The following is an 18,395-nucleotide window of genomic DNA, read 5'->3' as shown; positions in this document are numbered from 1 at the left end:
TCTAGTGCATGCCATGGTATAGATACTAATGATGGAAACATAAAACCAGAGCAGGAATCCCCACTTCCCAGAGGAGCATAAATCAACACACATGAAGACAYGGTGTTGCTGTAATTAGCACCACATAAAGCCCATGCAGTAATTAACTTTCTCTCTTCCAAGTTAAGATTTAATAGCATGCAGTAAAATCAGACTCAAGGCGATGAAACAAGTAGAGAAAAATTAGGCACCTGTGCCTTGATAAGAAATTAATTATAGCCTGGTCTACTASTACTAATCAAAATAAATTGCTGTTAATACATCCTTGTGCTCCAAGTAAGGAAAGACATTCAGAAAATGTCCCATTTTGACTTCAAGGAGCAGGTTTCTGCTAACCAGAGGCTCAGCCATGTTGGGATGCAGGTGAGCTACAGCACTGGACAGAACTGGGAAAAGAAAATCAGGGACAAAAAATACTCCTGGGCTGCTAGGGAGCTGCTCCAAACCTCCCATTCTTCTGTAATGCCAGCAGGAAACAGCTCCTCCCATGAGGAACTGTCACTGCCAGCAGCCTTGAGAACTCAAGGACTTGAGGGAGAGAGATTGAAGCAGAAGCTGTGTGCTGCAGTGGGGGAATAAACTCCAGCAATGGCAATACAGTGACAGTGCTGGTCCCCAAGCATCTCCTTTTTGYAGATGCCCTCATAGTTGGGCTCCACCAAGAAGCAGCTCCAGCTGCTACAAGTGGTCCCCAACCCTTCCATGTTGCCAATGGAGGTGGCCAAGGCCACTGTGCATGTGTAATGATCTTATATGTGTAACAAGCATATAAGATCACCWTGTCATGTCAGGAAAGTGTGTAAATCATGGGAGGATCCGACCAGATCTAATGTTGCATGCCAGGATCCAACCTGGACATCCCCTCTGGCAATAAATTCCATCTTAGGCTCCTCACAGAAGTGCATGCCTGAAGAAGCCTTGTGTGGCGGGACAGARGAAGGACATCTCAGCAGCTCTGATCTTTACTTCTCCCTAATTTTGCTAGGTAGAAAAAACTGCTGGAGGTGTCCTACCAACTCCACATGCCACTAAGTTTCTCTAGTAAATCTAAAGGGATTCTTGCCACAAAAGAAGAATACAGGACCCTGGAGGTACACATGAGATCAAGTCTGATTTATTTTACTCTCCCCACTGCTCTGGCATAAAATCATCCAGTATCCTGTCTCTACATGGCAGCTCATGCACTCAAATCCTAGGGAAATGCATGAACTTATGAAACACATATCATCTGAAGAGCACCTGAAGCCTGCATGGCACTTCTGAGGATGCTCTTTCCAGGGAAGAGAGCTTCAGATCACCCGAAGCTCAGGGATTCAGGCCAGCTAGGACAGAGACCAGAAGACTAATCACAGCAGACCCTCTGCACTGGCTTTTGACCACTCTTCCCAGGCCACAGAGCTCCCTAAACATCTGCATTTTAATAAGTGGCAAAATCCAGCCCTGAGATCAATATCTGCCACAAGTACTCAGTGTGAGGTCCACCAGAACCAGGAAAGTAGGAGATATTATTTTACAGCATTATCACATCTGCCCCAAGCATTTCTGCTTTTTGCTCCAAGTGTTCTTGGAACTCACACCTCCTAGTACCACCTGCCTCTTGCTACAGCATGGCATAGGTCAACAAAGTAAATTATTCAATTACTAGAAAATCCATTAAGACTGGATGCARAATTAAGCTCCTTAAAGCACAGAGCAATCAGAATTTTGGTTTCTTCGTCTCTTTCTTTGCCCTGCCTTTGGCAGAATGCAGGCACTATGTCCCTTCACTCAGAGACTCTGCTCAGGGAGTCCTGTGTGGTCTTGGTCAGGCCCTGGAAGTTGGGCTCCGTGCACGGGGGCAGTGCTGTCTGTCGGCTCAGCAGCTTCTCCAGGACAGYTATTTCAGCATCTCGTCTCTCTATGTCCTCAAACGGAGTCCAGGACATGTCATGCTGGAGCTTATAGGCACCAAGAAATTCATGGGGAGTGGTACCCCATTCCTGGTGGAGAAAAGAGAAATTCCATCAGTGCTCAGTTACCCTTGGAGCTGGGCTGTGCTGTCCCTCAGCCTACTACCTTTGAAGCAATCCCAGCTACACAACCATCCCATTTCCTAACTTAATAATAAGCTCAGCTACCCAGAGTCCAAAACCAGGTAGGGCTCCAGTGCTGCTGACACAGGAAGGCTTGCAGACACAAGATCTCCCTRACCTGCCCAGAGCTTTGCCCTGAAGCCTTCACCCTGCATCTAAGAGGAGGCAAACTCCAAGACCAACCCCACAGCTGCAGGCAAACTCAGTCCCTGGGCTGAAATACCCATCCTGCCAGGCAGCCACACCAGACAGGGAAGGCTCAGGGCACATTGGCAGTTCTTTACTTCCAGGCAAAGAACCACAGGAACCAAAAGGCAAAATTCAGGTCCATGCCCCAAACAGCTTCTTGCCATTCTCACCAAGAGCCAGGAGAACTCCCTAAGATGGCTCTGGCCCCAGCAAACTAACCCAGACCAAGGGCAAACACCAGCTGAGTAGGGACTGATCAATGCACCCATCAAGCTGGTGCTTTTGTCTGAGCYCCATATGTTCCCAAGCACCAGAAACATGACTTTTTTTTCCCCTCCCTGCTTCTTCATGGGCTGTAACCACCCACCTTAGGAGACAGGATGGAGAAGTACCGCTGCCCACTATCCCGCCTGTACATGTAGTAAACATTTCCTGGCTTCTTCACAAGGTTGCAGGCCACATGGTTCAGATCAGCATCCCTGTTAGCTTCATCCAAGACCTGGAAAACACAAAACTTAACATTTCTACACTTGAAATAAAAACGACAACATGCTATTGCCTGTCAGCCATAGCCCAAGACACATCACTTGACACATGGCTCATGAGGCCCTGGTGCAYATCTGACTTCACTTGCCCCAGGAATGAGAGGCTTTCCAAAGASATAAAGTTTTTTCCAATTCTTCCCTGTCATTAGGACCTCAGAGAATGACTCCACAGAGGTGGAAATTCTACCAAGCATCAAGGATCTCTGCATCTCACCCCAGATTCACCCCTACACTTGACCACACCACATACTGCATTTATTTCTCATCTGCGCACACAGCTGCTGGACTCTGGGGCCTTCTGGCTGTGCTCCCTGAGGGAAGGGGCAGCAAACAAAGGGGAATTAATCTCCACAGTTACACCACCTGACTGCTCCAGCTCCACCAGTTAATGATTACATGACGTAATGGCCTCAGTGGCAGTGGGCCAGTTGCAGTGACTGGCAGATACTTCCCCACTCTGGCTACAGAATTCACCCCTAAGGGTGAAGGCTGGATTGATGAACACAGCCAAGCCCTGCTGTGTGCTGTTGGGACCACCCACTCCAGCAAATGAGCTAGGATAAACTGGAAGGCCGAGCTCATTGTCAGGTAAGAGCTCATCTCTCCCAGGGCCTCAGATTCAGCCAGCACCACATTGTCACCTCACCAGATCTTTCCAGGAGCACAGTGCACACAGAAGTCATCTGTTCCAAAACCAGAATAGTCTTTCTGTCCTGACACCTGAGCTTTTTTGGACCACCCACCCTTGCTCCCCTATTTTGGATAAAGCCCTTCCTGGCGTGCTCAGGACTCAGGGAAAGCACCAAAACCAACCTTTCCCCATCCCCCTTGATATCAGACAATAACTCTCCTTATTCTTCCATTGAATCTTCCCTGTTTGGCTCCTGGGCCCAACTCACACCCAGGCCACAGCTCACCCCAAATGCCCAGCAGTGGCAGCAGATGATCATSTCCCCAGGCAAGGCAATGAGCCTTCTGCCCATCCTCACTCACCTTCCGTGCCTGCTCCTGCAGGTACCGGATCTGCTCAGCGATGACGGTCAGTTTGCTGCAGGCATTTGCCCGGACAAAATCATCGGCCTGAGAGAGAAAATGAGGCCTGGTCAGGACGGGAAGAACCACAGCCCTCCAGACAGTGCTGGACCCAGCATGGTTGAGCTCAAGGCACTAACAGAGCTGGGGGTTGCAGGAGCTGTCCTGGCACCCCCGGGCAGGAGCAAACACCAGGAGCTGCCTGTATAGGTTGAGGCAGTGAGTGGGAGCAGCAGGACATTCTGGGAGCAATGGGTTGGACCAGGAGATAGTGGAATGCACAGGGAGGCAGTAGGACATACATGAAGCATTTAGGTGAATTGAGAAGCTCTGAGGGACAAAGTGGACATCACTAGAGGTCAGTAGGATGTACTATGAGGCCATATACTATGAGGCCCTGGGGGAATAGTATAACATATTGGAGGGTCCTGGGAGGGCCAGTAGGATGTATCAGGGAAAACTGGGGCAGACTGAGAGGTATAGACTGGGAATCACTGAAGCAGTAATAGGACATATGAGGGGTGCTGGGATGGATCGCGACTGTGGTTGCAGGAGGCATCTGTACACACACAGCTGTGAACTAAAGGTAGTGGGACATACTGAGAGGCAGCAGGATATACTGGGACTTCAGTGGGACACTCTGGGAGTCACTGTGGGGCAAGGTACAGTGGCAAGCACTGGAGACACCAGCACCGTGGGAACTCGGGAAGGCACAGGGCGGAGGGCACTGCGAAATACTGGGAGGAATTGGGAGGTGGGAGATGGTGAGAGGAACCACGGGACACACCAGGAGGCCGCCGGGGCCACCGGAAAGCAGCGGGACGTGCTGGGACACACCAAGGCCGCCGCCGGCTGAGAACGGCCCCGAGACGGCGGGAGGCAGCGGCACACCGAGCCTAGCCCAGCCCCCGCCGCCCCGCCGCTGGGACCCGGCCCTCACCTGCTGCACCTGCCGGGCCAGGGCCACCAGGTCCCCGGGGTCCCCGACGCGGGAGGCACGGCCGGCTCTGCCCTCGACCAGGGCCAGCCCGGGACCGGGACCGGGACCGTGRCCGTCGATCCCGGGCTCCGCGCCACCCTCCGCCATTACCGGCCAGCAGCAGCCAATGCTTCCGCCCGGCGGGGAGAGTTCCGCTGCGGCGTCAGCGCGCACGGCGAGGGGTGCGGCCATGGTGCGGCTCTGCGGTCGCTGACTGGCCGTGGGGCGGAGCTGGTGTCGCTCCCGTGCCCGGGGCGGGCGGTGCCGCGGCTCGGCCGGGGCTCGGACATGGCGCCTCTGCAGCTGCACTTTCTGTTGCTGTTGCTGCTGGCGTTGTTGCTGCTGGCACGGGCGGCCACGCCACCGGAACCAGTCCCGGTCCCGGTCCCGACCCTGGTACCGGCCGACCCGCCGCTGCCCGCCCAGCCCCCGGACGCGCTGTTCGCTGCCGGTGCCGAGGCGTACGCCCGGGGCGACTGGCCCGCCGTGGTGCTGCAGATGGAGCGGGCGCTGCGGGCGCGGGCCGCTGTTCGCTCCCGGCTGGTGCGGTGCCGCCTGCGCTGTGCCAACGCTACMGGGAGGCCGGCGGAGGGGACCGAGCCCCAGCCTGACCCGGTGCTCCGGGATCTGTGGTTCTTTCGTGGGCTTCTTCACCGCGCCGCCTGTCTGCGGGGCTGCGGGCCTCCTGCACCCTCCCGATAYCGCCTGGGCGAGGAACTGGATCGGGAGTTCGGCCGGCGTAGCCCCTACAACTACCTCCAGGTCGCCTATTTCAAGGTGCGGGACCGGCAGCAAGCAAGGAAAGGRAAGGGAAAGGGGTGTCCCGCTGGGACGGGATTTGGGACGGGCGGGATGCACGGAGGATCCCCGAATCAGGCGGGAGGATGGAGGGGTGGGACCGGGTGAACCGGCAGGTGGCGATCCCGGTCCCGGGACGCCGGGATGTTCGGTGTCCGCCCCGACAGAGTGGGGTTACCGGCCGGCAGCCCCGGCCGTGCCCCCCTCCCCCCCRAGTGCCACGTCGAAGCTCGCCGGAGCCGCCTCTGTCACCGCCCTCCGCCCCGGCTGCCGGGATACCCCGGGGGGACGGGATGTCTCCTTCCCTCTGCGTGGAATCCGGGCTGTCTTACCCCCATCCCGCCTAGATGAATCGGCCGGCGCAGGCGGCGGCGGCCGCTCACACCTTCTTCGTGGCCAACCCCGGGCACCAGGAGATGAGGCAGAACCTGGAGTACTACCAGGCCATGGTGGGAGTCCGTGAGGAAGATTTCACTGACCTGGAGGCCAAACCCCACCTGGTGAGATGCTCCCCTCCCAAAGCCCCTGTCCGCTCTGGAGCCCAGGGCAGTCACACTGTGGCTACTGGTTCAGAAAGCTCGTGAGATGCCATTGTGGTGGAGATGAGGTGCTTCATCATGGAGAGTGAGGCACTGAGATCCGCTCATCATTTCTCATCCCTCTGCAGAGCGAGTTTCGGCTGGGYGTTCGGTTTTACACAGATGAGCAGCCAGCTGCTGCCATTCTGCACCTGGAGAAAGCATTGGAGCAGTATTTTGTTGCAGACACTGAGTGCCGYGCTCTCTGTGAGGGACCCTACGACTATGAGGGCTACAACTACCTGGAGTACAATGCAGACCTTTTCCAAGCCATCACAGGTGGGAACCATGCCTTCTGTGTCCTGTCACAAGAGTTGAGGACAATTCTCGGGGGGTTGGTCCCCAAAGACCAGGGGTGAGGGTGGAGGACCYCTCAAGAGTGCAAACCCCATCCTAGCTTTCACTAAGGAAAGTGGAGGCAGTAAGTGGCAGGAGATCTTCACCTGCATTCAGCACTGGGGCTGATACCCAGGAATCCTCCAAATTCCAGAGGAGTACAGAAAGACAGGAGTTAGAGGGTCACCAGGATGTGGTAGGAGGCTGAGGATGGCTACTCTGTCCTGAGAGAGCACCACAACCTCACCACCGATGAATTCAGAGGGGAACAACCCCCATCCCCAAGGGTTTCCACTACCAAAAAGCTTGCAACAAGCCYAGTGTGAGCAGGAGGTTGGACACCCTTCAGGGTCCTGCCCACCAGTCCATGGGTGAGCAGTGACATGCAGTTTTTCTCCCCCAGATCACTCCATGCAGGTGCTAAGCTGCAAGCAGGGCTGTGTCACAGAGCTGGCCTCAGAGCCCGGTCGGGAGAAGCCTCTGGAGGATTTCCTGCCCTCGCACTTCAACTACCTGCAGTTTGCCTACTACAACAGTAAGCAGCTCCTCACCTCATCTTCTGTGGTTGTCAGCACTGGGCATTCAGCTCTGCATGGGCTGAAATCATTGATCCAACAGAGTGGTTTGGGTGGGGAAGGGACCTTCAAAGATAATCTCATCAGTTCAACCTAAGATGAAGGGACAAAGTTGTTCTCATCTATCTTGTGGCCCATTTAGATATGGGAAAGCCATAAGACCTCTCAGRAGCCTTCTCATCTCCAGGTTCAACAAGCCCAATTCTCTCAGTCTTTCTTCACAGAGGGGCTCCAGTCCTCTGACCATTTTTGTGGCCTTCTCTGGACTCAAATCAGTCCTTATGCTGGGGAGCCTAGAACTGGAGACAGCACTGCAAGCAGCATCTCACCAGAGTGGAGCAGAGGGGTGGAATCCCTCCCTGACCCGTTGCCCACATTGCTGGGGCTCAGCCCAGAACATGGAGGATTTCTGGGCTGCTAGTGCACACAGATGGGTCATTTGCAATTTTTCATCCGCCATTATCTCCGTGTCCTTCTCCACCAGGTGTACTAATCTCATCCATTCCCCCTTCACTGATAGTGGTGGAGGGCCTTCCACTACATCTTGTACTTCATSAGGTTCATACGGGCATGTTCTTCCTGCCTAAAATATTCTGCAGGAGATTTGGATCTCTCTGTGCCTGGCTGCAGTCACTTTCCACATCACTATTCCTGAGCAGCTTCACTTTCCAAGTGAATSGACAGCCTGGAGAAGTTTTTGGTTTTTTTTTCCTCCTTGCCAGCTGTTCATCTCTTGCCTCAAAGCACAGCAGCACACTCCCACTGCAGAAGAGTTACAACCCAGGAGAATACACCTGGTTTTGTTTCATTTTTTATTCACTTCTAAAGTGTAAAATGTTTTTGTGTGAATTTCTTCAAAAGGAGGGGAAAAATACGAAGTCCAAGAGGATGGAAATCCTCAAGAAGAGACAACTGTGTCATCTATGTCTGCCAGCATCTGCAGGGAAGTGTTGGAAGCTGGAGCCAGGTGCTGCTGAGCAGTAAGACCAGAGGCTGAAACTGATGCCTAGGAAGTTCCACCTGGATATGGGGAAGTGTGCAGTGACCAAGCACTGAACCGACTGTCCAGACAGGGTGTCCGTTCTCTCTCACTGGAGATACTCGAGACAATCTGGACACAATCCTGTGCCATGTGCTCTGGGAGGACCCTGCTTGAGCAGAGATRTTGGACCAGATGACTGAGCCRCTGTGGTCCCTTCCCACCCGACTCATTCTGTGATTGTGTGATTCTGAAAAGCYGCATGAAGGTGGGGCAGGATGCTTCAGTGGCTGGAAATTGCAGGTTAGCCAGGAAATTGTTGGGTCTGGCTGYCGGTAAATAGGCTTTGTGATGTTTTCCAAGTGAGAAAAGTACCCAACCTGTGACCCTGATTTCTATTGCAATGGTTTCTGGAGGTAGGAGAATACCTCAGAGTCTGAATTTTGCCTTTGTGGCAGCAGTTATCCTTGCTCCAGGGGATCTTCTTACTCGTGAGACCCTCTGGAAAACAACAAGTTTCTCCTCCATACCTGTCTTTGTTCTGCCTCCAGTGTCCTTGGACATGCCATTAACAGCCCCCTTTCTCATTGCAGATGGGAATTAYGAAAAAGCCATTGAATGCGCCAAAACCTATTTGCTCTTCTTCCCACATGACGAGGTGATGAACCAGAATTTGGCCTATTACACTGCTGTCCTGGGTGAAAACCTGGCCAGATCCATCCAACCCCGAGAGGTGAGCAATCATCTGAGACAAACAATTGCAGGGACATCTCTCCTCCTTGGGGACCTTCGCAGAAGTTGTAGGGTCTCCTCTGGGCCAGCTACCAAAGATGGACAGGAATRGGTAGATTTAAGGTTTGASAAGCTKGAAAATAGCTGAGAGGCTGACAAAYATCACTGGCAAAATGTCTTRGGCTAAGTGAAGCTGGATGTTTGGTACACATAGACCCATTCCTCAGAGAGAGGGCTGTGAAAGGCAGGTACAGAGTCTTTTTAGGAGGATCTGAGCCCACCTCTGTTGCACTCTTCCACAACGGAGGTGAAATTGATTAAAAAGGAGAAGATCTGGATGGCCAGGTCCTGCCTGGGATGTGATAGGCATAGATGGGAGTCTCTGCCCCACACCAGTTGGAGTAGGGGAACAGAATYTGCTCCTAAAGAGCCTCCTGCAGAAGGGACATGTGTGCCTCTGCTCAACTGTCCTCTCCCCAGGGCTTGTCCACAGGGAAGTTCAGGCAGGATGCGGAAGGTCACTTCCTTCCCAGATGGGCCAGAAACCAGGCTGTGGAGCAAGAACCACAAGAATGGTGTAAACCTGCACCTTTCTGCCCACACTCAGGGGCTTTCAGAACCCTCCTGCTGTACCTCACCCCATCTCTCTGTCCCTTCCCACAGGAGATCCAGGCATACCACCAGCGGAGTGTGATGGAGAAGGAGCTGCTCTTCTTCAGCTATGACGTCTTTGGCATCCCTTTTGTGGACCCGGTGGGTGGTGCAAGACCAGAGGGCTGCAGTGGTCAGATGGAATGCAGATGAGGGGTCTGTATCCTGGCCAGATCCTTGTCCAGTTCCTGATGTTGTTCTTCTGGCTGCAGGACACATGGACACCTGAAGAGGTGATACCAAAAAGACTGCGAGAGAAACAGAAGTGAGTGCTGTCCCCAGCTGAGCCCACCCAAGAGGGGTCCAACAGGATATAGCTTTCTTCCTCTGTGGCTTTGGGCCAAAGGCCATGGCATAGAACTTCTGCCAGGGGAGGTTTTGATATTGGGACTGGAAGAGTCTGCCAGAGAGCAGAACTTTGCTTCCCATCAGCCCATGGGATGATGGGCATGGGTAGGTCACCCCAAGCACCTCAGAGTGAGGGATGCATTGAGGTGATTCTCTCTAGTCTTGGTGCCAGCTTTGTCACTGGCACCTGAGACAACTTGTCCTGCCCTTGTTTTAGTGGCCCTCATTTCTGATGTGGGAACAGTGGGGTGGTGGTGCTAATGGCTGCTGCATGCCCAGGGTGGAGCGGGAGACGGCAGCACGCATCTCTGAGGAAATCGGCAACCTCATGAAGGAGATCGAGACACTGGTGGAGGAGAAGGCTAAGGAGTCTGCCAACATGAGCAAGTTCATCCGAGAAGGTGCAGAAGGCCAGGAGGGGAAATGGGATGTGGACCTCTGTGACCCCTGCTGCCAGCTCATGGTTTCTCCACACATRGGTGGCAGCAGGAGCAGGTGGCAGGATCACAGCTTCCCCCAGCATTACTCCCCAGGGTTGGTGGCATCTATCCCCATGTCCCACAATCCTGTTTGTGCCACAGGTGGCCCCTTGGTGTACAAAGGAGCAAGCATCACCATGAACTCTAGGGCCCTGAATGGTTCCCAGCGTGTTGTGGTGGATGGAGTCCTTTCTACCGAGGAGTGCCGGGAATTGCAGAGACTCACTAATGTGAGTGCAAGGACAAGTGGAGCAGGCAGGGATGGGCAGAGGATGCTGAGGGGTCCTGTCCTGCGGCTCAGACATCAGACCAGTAACACCAATCGGGTTTTGCAGGCAGCTGCCTCGGCTGGGGACGGCTATCGGGGAAAGACCTCTCCTCACACTCCCAGCGAGACCTTCTATGGCGTGACTGTCCTCAAGGCCCTCAAGGTTGGGGTGGCTGTGTGGAAAAACGGGCTGTGGGGACAAGGGAGGGTGGTTTTGGRGCAGGTGGTTGCCCATGCCCAGCTGGGGCTGAGCCCTGTCTTGTCTGTGGCCACAGCTGGGCCAGGAGGGCAAGGTGCCCCTGCGCAGTGCCTACTTGTACTACAACGTGACGGAGAAAGTGCGACACATGATGGAGTCCTACTTCCGCCTGGAGGTCCCACTCCACTTCTCCTACTCCCACCTAGTTTGCCGCACAGCCATCGATGGTGAGCATGGCCCAGAGGAACAAGTCTTGTCCTGTCTGGATCTCCTCTTACAGCTGCAGTGGTCTGGTCTTGGACCTTTCTTTGGAGTCCTCCTGGCCGCTCCCTAACCTGCTCCTCTTCCTAGGGAGGTGTAGGAAGCCCTAAGCCCAGTTTGGGAAGATGAGCAGCAGCTCTGCTGGTTGCCTCTAACAGGGCAGATGGCYTCATGCCATACAGGATTTCATCACTCAGAGCATTTTGGGATGGATGCTGAGAGAGACTGTGCCTGGAGGACCATGGAAATGCCATGGGACAAGTCAACAGTGTTTTGTGCCACCCAAATGGCCTTGCACRATCCACACTCCAGCAAGTGGAAGTGCTTTCGGCTACATGTGACTTTCTTGTCACCTCCAAGCACAGAATACTTGGGGACATAACCCTGTTCTTGCACAGAGGGTTCCTGAYATGACATGTTCCACCCTAGAGAAGCAAGAAGGTCGGAGTGACARCAGCCACGAGGTGCATGTGGACAACTGCATCCTCAATGCAGAGGCACGGGTGTGCGTGAAGGAACCCCCAGCCTACACTTTCCGGGATTACAGGTACTCGTGGCTGTCAGCTGCAACTTCCCCACTTCAGGGTACCGTGATACGGTGGCACCTGGGTTGGGAGGAGCAAGGTAGGAGGACACCAAACCTGGTGTCTCCTGACTCTGGCTTTCGCCATGGTTTTGGGGAGCTCGGGACTCACCTGCTTGCTGGAGCTGGTGATGGTTGCTTGTCACCTCCACTTGTCCCCTGCTCTCTTTAGTGCAATCCTCTACCTCAATGGGGACTTTGAAGGAGGAGCTTTCTACTTCACTGAGCTGGATGCCAAGACTCAGACCGTGAGTAGCTCAGCTCTGAGGATCCATGTGCAAACCAAATCCAGCTCCTGCCTGTTGGCCCTGTCCCCTGGGAATGTCCCCTGAGCCACTGCAAAAGATGAACTTGAGTTGAGGGGAACTAACCCATCCTTGACTGGGGTCTCCCACCRTTGACAGGCAGAGGTCCAGCCACAGTGTGGCCGTGCTGTGGGCTTCTCCTCCGGCTCAGAGAACCCCCATGGAGTGAAGGCTGTGACCAAGGGCCAGCGCTGTGCTATTGCCCTCTGGTTCACCCTGGACCCTCGGCACAGTGAGCGGGTAAACTCCCTCCCAGCAGCATGTGGGGTTTTGGGGTGGGATGGTGGGTGTGCTCACCATCGTGGGTCTGCCCACAGGAGCGTGTCCAAGCTGATGACCTGGTGAAGATGCTTTTCAGCATGGAAGAGGGGGATTTGGARCCAGAGCCAAAGGAGGAATCACCAGCTGCCATTGTGGTGGGGAAAGATGAGCTGTGACATCCTACAGGAACCAGGATCTCTCTTCTGGGATTAGTGATGCCAGCATTGTAGCTTTGGGCTGCACAGTTGTAAGGGTGACATATGGAACCCCCTCGGCCCCCAACCCTGGCATTGGGGAATGCCCYGTACCACCCCTGCAGCATCCAGCAMCCCCCTGGGGAACTGACCTGGGRTCTGATGGAGGCTCAGGGTGGGTGACATGGGGACAAGGGAGGGATGCTGTGTTAGGGGTGGGGCCCYGATGGTGCAGGTGCAGATATGTGCCTTTCTTGAACCTCCAGCTATTTAAGTGCCTTCTGCCGAAAATGGATGAATAAAGGTTTTTGTTTTTTTTTTTCTAAGTTGTCACTTGTTGAGTGGGGACTGAARACTGGTGCCACCCTTTGGCTGTTGTCATTGTTGGGGTGCAGCCTTCCCTCCTGGCAAACATCTACGCAAGCCCTGTAGCCTCACAAAGGTGTTTGGGGAGGAAAAGGTGCCCCAGGGCAGCAGGGGCAATGTAATCTCCAGCTGAACATCCCCTGGACCCTGCTCCCATTGCGTGGGAAGGAACCCACCATTCCAGGGAGGAGGGAACTGTCCTTGAACAAGAAGGACATTGAGCACCCTGGCACCCCCGGACAGGGCACTGAATTGTTCTCTTGGATGTCTGGCCATTACCATAACCATTCTGGGAATGTGAGCAAATAAATCCTGCCCCATGTGCAGCCACCCAGCACCCCCATCCCACTTGGAGGGCCATTCARCACTGTGGGAGGCAAGGAGGGTCTGGAGGATGATTTCTCCAGGATGAACAGATGTTCCCACTGAAGGCTGCCCACCATCCCAGCATCCACCCCCAGCTGCCTGAGTGCGTGAGCGGACTGCTGATGAGGCCATGGCAGTTAACGATTGCCAGGTCCCGGGGCTGCCACGGGCTTGGTGTGCCTCAATTCCSTCAGTGAACCCCTTCCCTGCTCACTGTCGCGTTCCTGGAGTGATCCTTTTGGCCTTTGGGGTGCTCCCAGCCCATGCAGGGGTTCAGAGGGTCGTGGATGGGGTAGAATAACCTCCTACATCGCCTGATCCCCTCCTCCCGTTGGGGAGCCCTTTTCCCGTATCCCTCCATGCTCATTTGAAGGATATCTCCCTCAAGCCCCAGATCTCTCCTGTACAACCCAAATACCCTCCACGCCCCAAATCTTTCCCTCAAAACCACATTCTTCTCTCTAGGACTCAAATCCCCTGCTTCCAGATCCAAATCACTCTCCTCAGACTCACTTCTCTCTCCCTCAGACCTAATGCTCTTCTCTGGGTCTCAGTTCCCCCCTCCTAATTCCCGCCTCCTAGCATCCAATTTCCCCTAAGCCCCAAGTCACTCATCCCCTTGGCCCCAATTTTCCCACTCGGGATTCAAATCCCCCCAAGACCTAAATCTTTATGCTCAAGACCCATGTGTCTCCCTTCACCTCAAATCCCCCCTGGACGGCTCCCCCCGCGTGTTCCCCTCACAGCTCCACCTCCGGCCGTTCGCCTCCTCCTCCGGCGCGGTCCCTCAGGCGGGCGGGGCGGGGCGGGCGCGGGGCTGAGGGCGCTCGGCGGCGGCGATGGGCGGCGGGGCTCGGGAGCTGGCCGGATACCTGGCGGGGCTCACCGGCTGGGTGTCGGCGCTGGCAGCCGCCGTGCTGCCGCAGTGGCGGCAAAGCTCGTACGCCGGGGACGCCATCATCACGGCCGTGGGGCTTCACGAGGGGCTGTGGATGAGCTGCGCCGCCCAGAGCACCGGGCAGGTTCAGTGCCGCCTGCACGACTCGCTGCTCTCCCTCGACGGTGGGTACGGGAGCCGGGCCCCGTGGGGTGAGCCCCGCTTGCTTTCCTGGGTGCAGTCCCCCTTCCTCCTCTCCGCCGGGTCTGAGCTCCCCTGGGTTCCTGAGCTGCCCTTGCCCCCTACAAGCCTGAGCCCCGCTGTGGGTTTGACCCTCTCCCATATGGCTCTGAGCCCCTCTCTGGATTTGAACCCACCTGTATAGGTTTGCACCTCATCCCAGCAGGGATGTGCCCCCTTCCCCCTGTAGATCTGAGTTTCCCTGGCCCTTCCAGGGCCCTGAGTTGCCTTCAGGTCCCAGCCCTTCTTGCCCCCACCCCTAACGTAGGTCTGACCCCTCACAGAAAAGTCTGAGTCCACTTCACTCATCCAACTGAGCTAAGTCTCAGTCTGGGTACAAGCTTCCCCCTCCATCTGTGCATCTAGGGCCACAACCTCCCCATCCCAGGACTGAGCCTCTCTTGCCCTGTGAATTCAAGACCTTTTGTGTGTCTGGGACACTCCTGGCCCCAATAGGTTTGAGCGCCAATGTGGGCATCACCTTTAGGGACCAACAGTGCCCCATGGGGACATCAAAACCTCCCACTCCGTGACTGTGCATCATCCTTTTGGCATTTGGTGACTGTCATGCTGCTCCAGGCAAGGTGTTTCCCAGCCCAGGCAGTCATGACCAGGATGAGGGCGGCAGGGAAAAAGGTCAGGGAAGGCACTGGGAGCCATGCCCTGAGCAGAGCTGAGATCTCTGTATCTGCCAAGGGGGAAGGATATGACATGGGAGCTACAAGCAAGGACAGGGTTAAGGACAGGTCCATCACCAGCATGGAATGCTGTGACCTTGCTTCCAGTGCCCTGTTGTGACCTAAGGCACCTGCTGGGAGCAGCTTTTTTTCCCCCCTTGCAGTTCACATCCAGACATCCCGAGCTCTCATGGTCATTTCTCTCCTCCTGGGTTTCTTTGGCATCATCGTGAGCGTGGTGGGCATGAAATGCACTAAAGTTGGGGAGGAGGATCCTGTCACCAAGAGCCGCATAGCTGTTGCTGGAGGTGTCCTCTTCGTTCTTTCCGGTAAGGCAGCTCCAGCCTTTGCACCYCACTGGTGCAGGAATCCTCAAACACCTTTCAGCACTGTTTGATGGAGTTCAGTGAAGGCTGGATGTCACTGACAGTCRGTGTTTGATGTCTAGTGGAACAGCTAGACAACACCCTCACTGCAGGGGCWTGRACTAGGTGATGTTTAAAGGTCCCTTCCAACTCAAAAYATTGTGATTACATGATTCTGTGCCCAGGTCTGTGCACACTGGCTGCCGTGTCATTGTATGCAACACAAGTGACCTACGAGTTCTTCAGAGAGAGCACCATCCCTATCAATGCCAGGTAAGAGCTTGAGTCAGGGAGTGCCCTKCTTCCAAATCCTGTCTTGTCCCTGCATGTCCCATTGGACCTTCCCTTGCTAATTTTGGTAAAGCATGGGATTGTGGGCTGATGTGCCCCATGGGTGGGACCTCTGACAGCCCTCATGGCCACCTTGCAGAAGATGTTCCTGATGCTGAAGCTTTAGTTGCTACCAGCTGGGACAGGGTAGTGGTGCACATGTGGAATTTCAGCCCAGGGGAGGATTAGAGGATGGGAAACGTGGGAGCTGTATCCAGCCAGCAGGAAAGATGGGGATGGAGATGGAAGAACCAAAATCTGCCTTGGTTGCTTCATCAGAGTATCGAGCATCCTATTGCCCATCTCGGTTTTTGCACCTCTGCCTCTCCCTGATGCTCCCTCACCCCTTTCACCACAGGTACGAATTTGGCTCTGCTCTCTTCGTGGGCTGGGGGGCCGCCAGCCTCTGCATGCTGGGGGGGTCCCTCCTGTGCTGCTCCTGCCCTGCCAAGGAGCGCCGAGGACAGCAATACCATCGGCAGTCACAGCCCTCCACAGCCCGGGAGTATGTCTGAGCCCTAACCCTGCCTTTCTGCAGCCCAGTGCCTCCCTCCCCTCCCAAAAACAGGCAAGACYCTGGCACTCCCACCCTGCCTGGAACCTGAATGCTCCATCAGATCTTTCTTCTCCTTCTCTTCCAGGTTTCAGCACCATTTTCGGTGCCTCTAAAACAGGTTTTAAGTGTCACAGCTCCCATATCCATCATTGCCATGTTCCCCACAGCTGGGCAGGGTGGCACCCCCAGCCCTGCAATGTGGCCAGGCCATGTCTGTCTGTCACAGGGATGCTGTGGAGGCGTTCCAGGGAGACTGATGCCAGTGCCATGGAGGCACAGAGCCAATGCCACGGGGGTGTGCTGCATAGAAGCGCTTTGTGCCATGACCATCCCTCTCCCACATCCTGTTTTCAGGAGAAAGCGGGGAGCAAAGCCAATGCTTGGTTTTCCTGGAATGAGRTTTTCACTTCTAACAGCACCAGCCYGACTWGGGGCTCAAGCCTCCCCATGCCCCACTCTTGGCAGAGRGATGCTTTCAGGGTGCAGCATTCCCCTGCCTCACTGCTACAGAAAAGCAACATTTTTTAAATGATTTTTAATTATTATTGATTCCTGCCTGGAGGCCAGTTGTTYCAGCTGAGCTCTGCCAGCCCAAACCTGCCTTGGGCTCGCTCCTACCCAGGACCAGACTGTGCCTTGTTAAACAAGAATAAATGGGTTTGGGCCAATTAAAGCAGCAAAAAAGGGCTCTGGACACAATGGATTTGTTTTTATTTTTGGTACCCAACACAACTATTTTGAGTGGCAGATGGACAGAGYCCTGAATTTTGGTGCCTCCTCCCTGCTGGGTCCAAATCCCTCTTCCCCACCAGGATCCCCTAGAGCAGACAGGGAAGGCTGTAAACACAACCTGCTAATTGCCTCCACCTCTTTGTACCTCTTTTCCACCGCTGCTAATTGCTTTGAAATAGCCAAAGCTCCAATTTCCTCTAAATCCCTCAACCTCTCTGTACTCCATCCCTCCAGCCCTACTGCAGGTGTTGTGCCAGCCAACCCAAAGGAAAGGACACTGGAAATTATCCAAACAGTTTAATCTATTTTTTAATGATTTTATTGTTAACCCAAATATGAAGACAGAGCTGATTTTTAAAATTTTATTTTGTTCTGTTTTCTTTTGTTTTCCTCATTTTTTTTTTTATTTTGCTCTGGTTTATTTTAATTTGCACTATTTTATTTTATTTTACTCTACTTTCTAATCCTCTGTTTTATTTTGCTCTATTTTATTTTACTCTATTTTTCTCCATTTTATTTCCTTTTGCACTATTTGATGTTGTGCCCATGCTCTGGTCTGGGTCTCTGGCTATGCTGGAGGAGAAGCAATGCTATTTTTCCCCCAGAGGGTGATTTCTCTCTTTCTCCCTGGCATTAAGTGCCTCTTTCTCTTTTAAATTGCAGCCCCTCTGTAAAACTGTGTCCTGCACCCCTCAGGGGAGAGCAGTGCTTCTAGGATGGCATCACCCATGAGGTGCTGGACCCAGATTTTGGGGTTCTCCTCCAAAAACAACAACCAAAAGTCACTGCTGTGAAGATTGAAAAGGAACCTTGTGCTTTAAAACCAAAGAAACAAACAAACAAAAAAAAAAAGAACAAAAAACCCCCAAAACCAACTAAAAAGGCCTTTTTATATTTCAGTGTAAAGAATGATTTTATTCTATTAATATAAATTCCACTAACTTTTCCATGGGATGCATGGCCTTGGAAATGGGACAGGTGGAGACTTTTAAATGCTTTTTTTTTTGTTCTTTTGCTGTTGGTACTAAAAATTGTGACTCGGTRGTATTAAAATATTTTCAATCATGGGCATCGTTCTGGAATTGTCTCTTTGATCTCCCCTCACTCCCCATCTGGACAATCCCCGCCAGTGACTCCAGTGCTGGGTCACAGCCACTTCTGCAGTGTGGCAGGAGCCTCTACCCCATCCTGAACTGTTCTTGCCCTTCTCACAAATATCTTGAGTCTTTTGACACGTTGCTCTCAAAGGAGGGGATGTGGCCTTAAAAAGTCTTAATTTAAGGTTAACCCCGTGAGAATCCAGCTTGGCCCTTCGACAAGTCTTTTCCCAAGGCTGAAATGCCACCAGCATCTTCCACTTATGGACTCTCTTATGGACTTTCACAGCTGAACTCTCCCTGTTTTCTCACATTTCCCATGATTTCAGAGCTGAGTTTGCCTAATGGCATACTTTGCTAATTTAAGTAGATTTTTGCACCCCTAT

The 18,395-nt window shown here is 53.8% G+C and overlaps 3 protein-coding genes across 3 annotated transcripts; 2 read left to right on the top strand and 1 right to left on the bottom strand.

The window, feature by feature from the left end:
• Positions 1 to 1,131: 1,131 nt before the first annotated feature.
• Positions 1,132 to 5,030, bottom strand: CUNH1orf50 (chromosome unknown C1orf50 homolog). Its single transcript, XM_057382174.1, has 4 exons — positions 4,818 to 5,030; positions 3,839 to 3,925; positions 2,668 to 2,799; positions 1,132 to 2,018 (listed from the first exon to the last, which is right to left on the bottom strand). The coding sequence occupies exons 1-4, from the start codon at positions 4,962 to 4,964 to the stop codon at positions 1,803 to 1,805; spliced, it is 582 nt and encodes a 193-aa protein (XP_057238157.1). The 5' UTR covers positions 4,965 to 5,030; the 3' UTR covers positions 1,132 to 1,802.
• Positions 5,031 to 5,078: 48 nt separating this feature from the next.
• On the top strand, positions 5,079 to 12,703 carry P3H1 (prolyl 3-hydroxylase 1). The gene is made up of 15 exons (XM_057382172.1): positions 5,079 to 5,633; positions 6,002 to 6,154; positions 6,322 to 6,511; positions 6,972 to 7,103; positions 8,716 to 8,855; positions 9,518 to 9,607; positions 9,718 to 9,770; positions 10,133 to 10,254; positions 10,435 to 10,562; positions 10,668 to 10,763; positions 10,876 to 11,026; positions 11,490 to 11,607; positions 11,816 to 11,891; positions 12,048 to 12,188; positions 12,266 to 12,703. The coding sequence occupies exons 1-15, from the start codon at positions 5,145 to 5,147 to the stop codon at positions 12,383 to 12,385; spliced, it is 2,199 nt and encodes a 732-aa protein (XP_057238155.1). The 5' UTR covers positions 5,079 to 5,144; the 3' UTR covers positions 12,386 to 12,703.
• Positions 12,704 to 13,974: 1,271 nt separating this feature from the next.
• CLDN19 (claudin 19) lies at positions 13,975 to 17,758 on the top strand. Its single transcript, XM_057382169.1, has 5 exons — positions 13,975 to 14,197; positions 15,094 to 15,258; positions 15,480 to 15,567; positions 15,983 to 16,129; positions 17,576 to 17,758. Exons 1-5 carry the CDS (start codon positions 13,975 to 13,977, stop codon positions 17,625 to 17,627), a joined length of 675 nt encoding a protein of 224 aa, XP_057238152.1. The 3' UTR covers positions 17,628 to 17,758.
• Positions 17,759 to 18,395: the final 637 nt, after the last annotated feature.

The sequence above is a fragment of the Malurus melanocephalus genome, unplaced genomic scaffold, assembly GCF_030028575.1.
Source record: "Malurus melanocephalus ecotype Western Australia unplaced genomic scaffold, MMel_1.1 scaffold_552, whole genome shotgun sequence".
NCBI lineage: Eukaryota > Metazoa > Chordata > Aves > Passeriformes > Maluridae > Malurus > Malurus melanocephalus.
Note: the sequence above shows the minus strand (reverse complement) of the source record. Positions and strands in the feature narration are given on the sequence as shown.

Excerpts from the sequence above, each read along its gene's own strand:
- CLDN19 (XM_057382169.1), top strand. The coding sequence starts at position 13,975 with ATGGGCGGCGGGGCTCGGGAGCTGGCCGGATACCTGGCGGGGCTCACC. Across the intron at positions 14,198-15,093 it reads CTCGCTGCTCTCCCTCGACG|TTCACATCCAGACATCCCGA; the intron begins GTGGGTACGGGA and ends CCCCCCTTGCAG. Across the intron at positions 15,568-15,982 it reads ACCATCCCTATCAATGCCAG|GTACGAATTTGGCTCTGCTC; the intron begins GTAAGAGCTTGA and ends CTTTCACCACAG.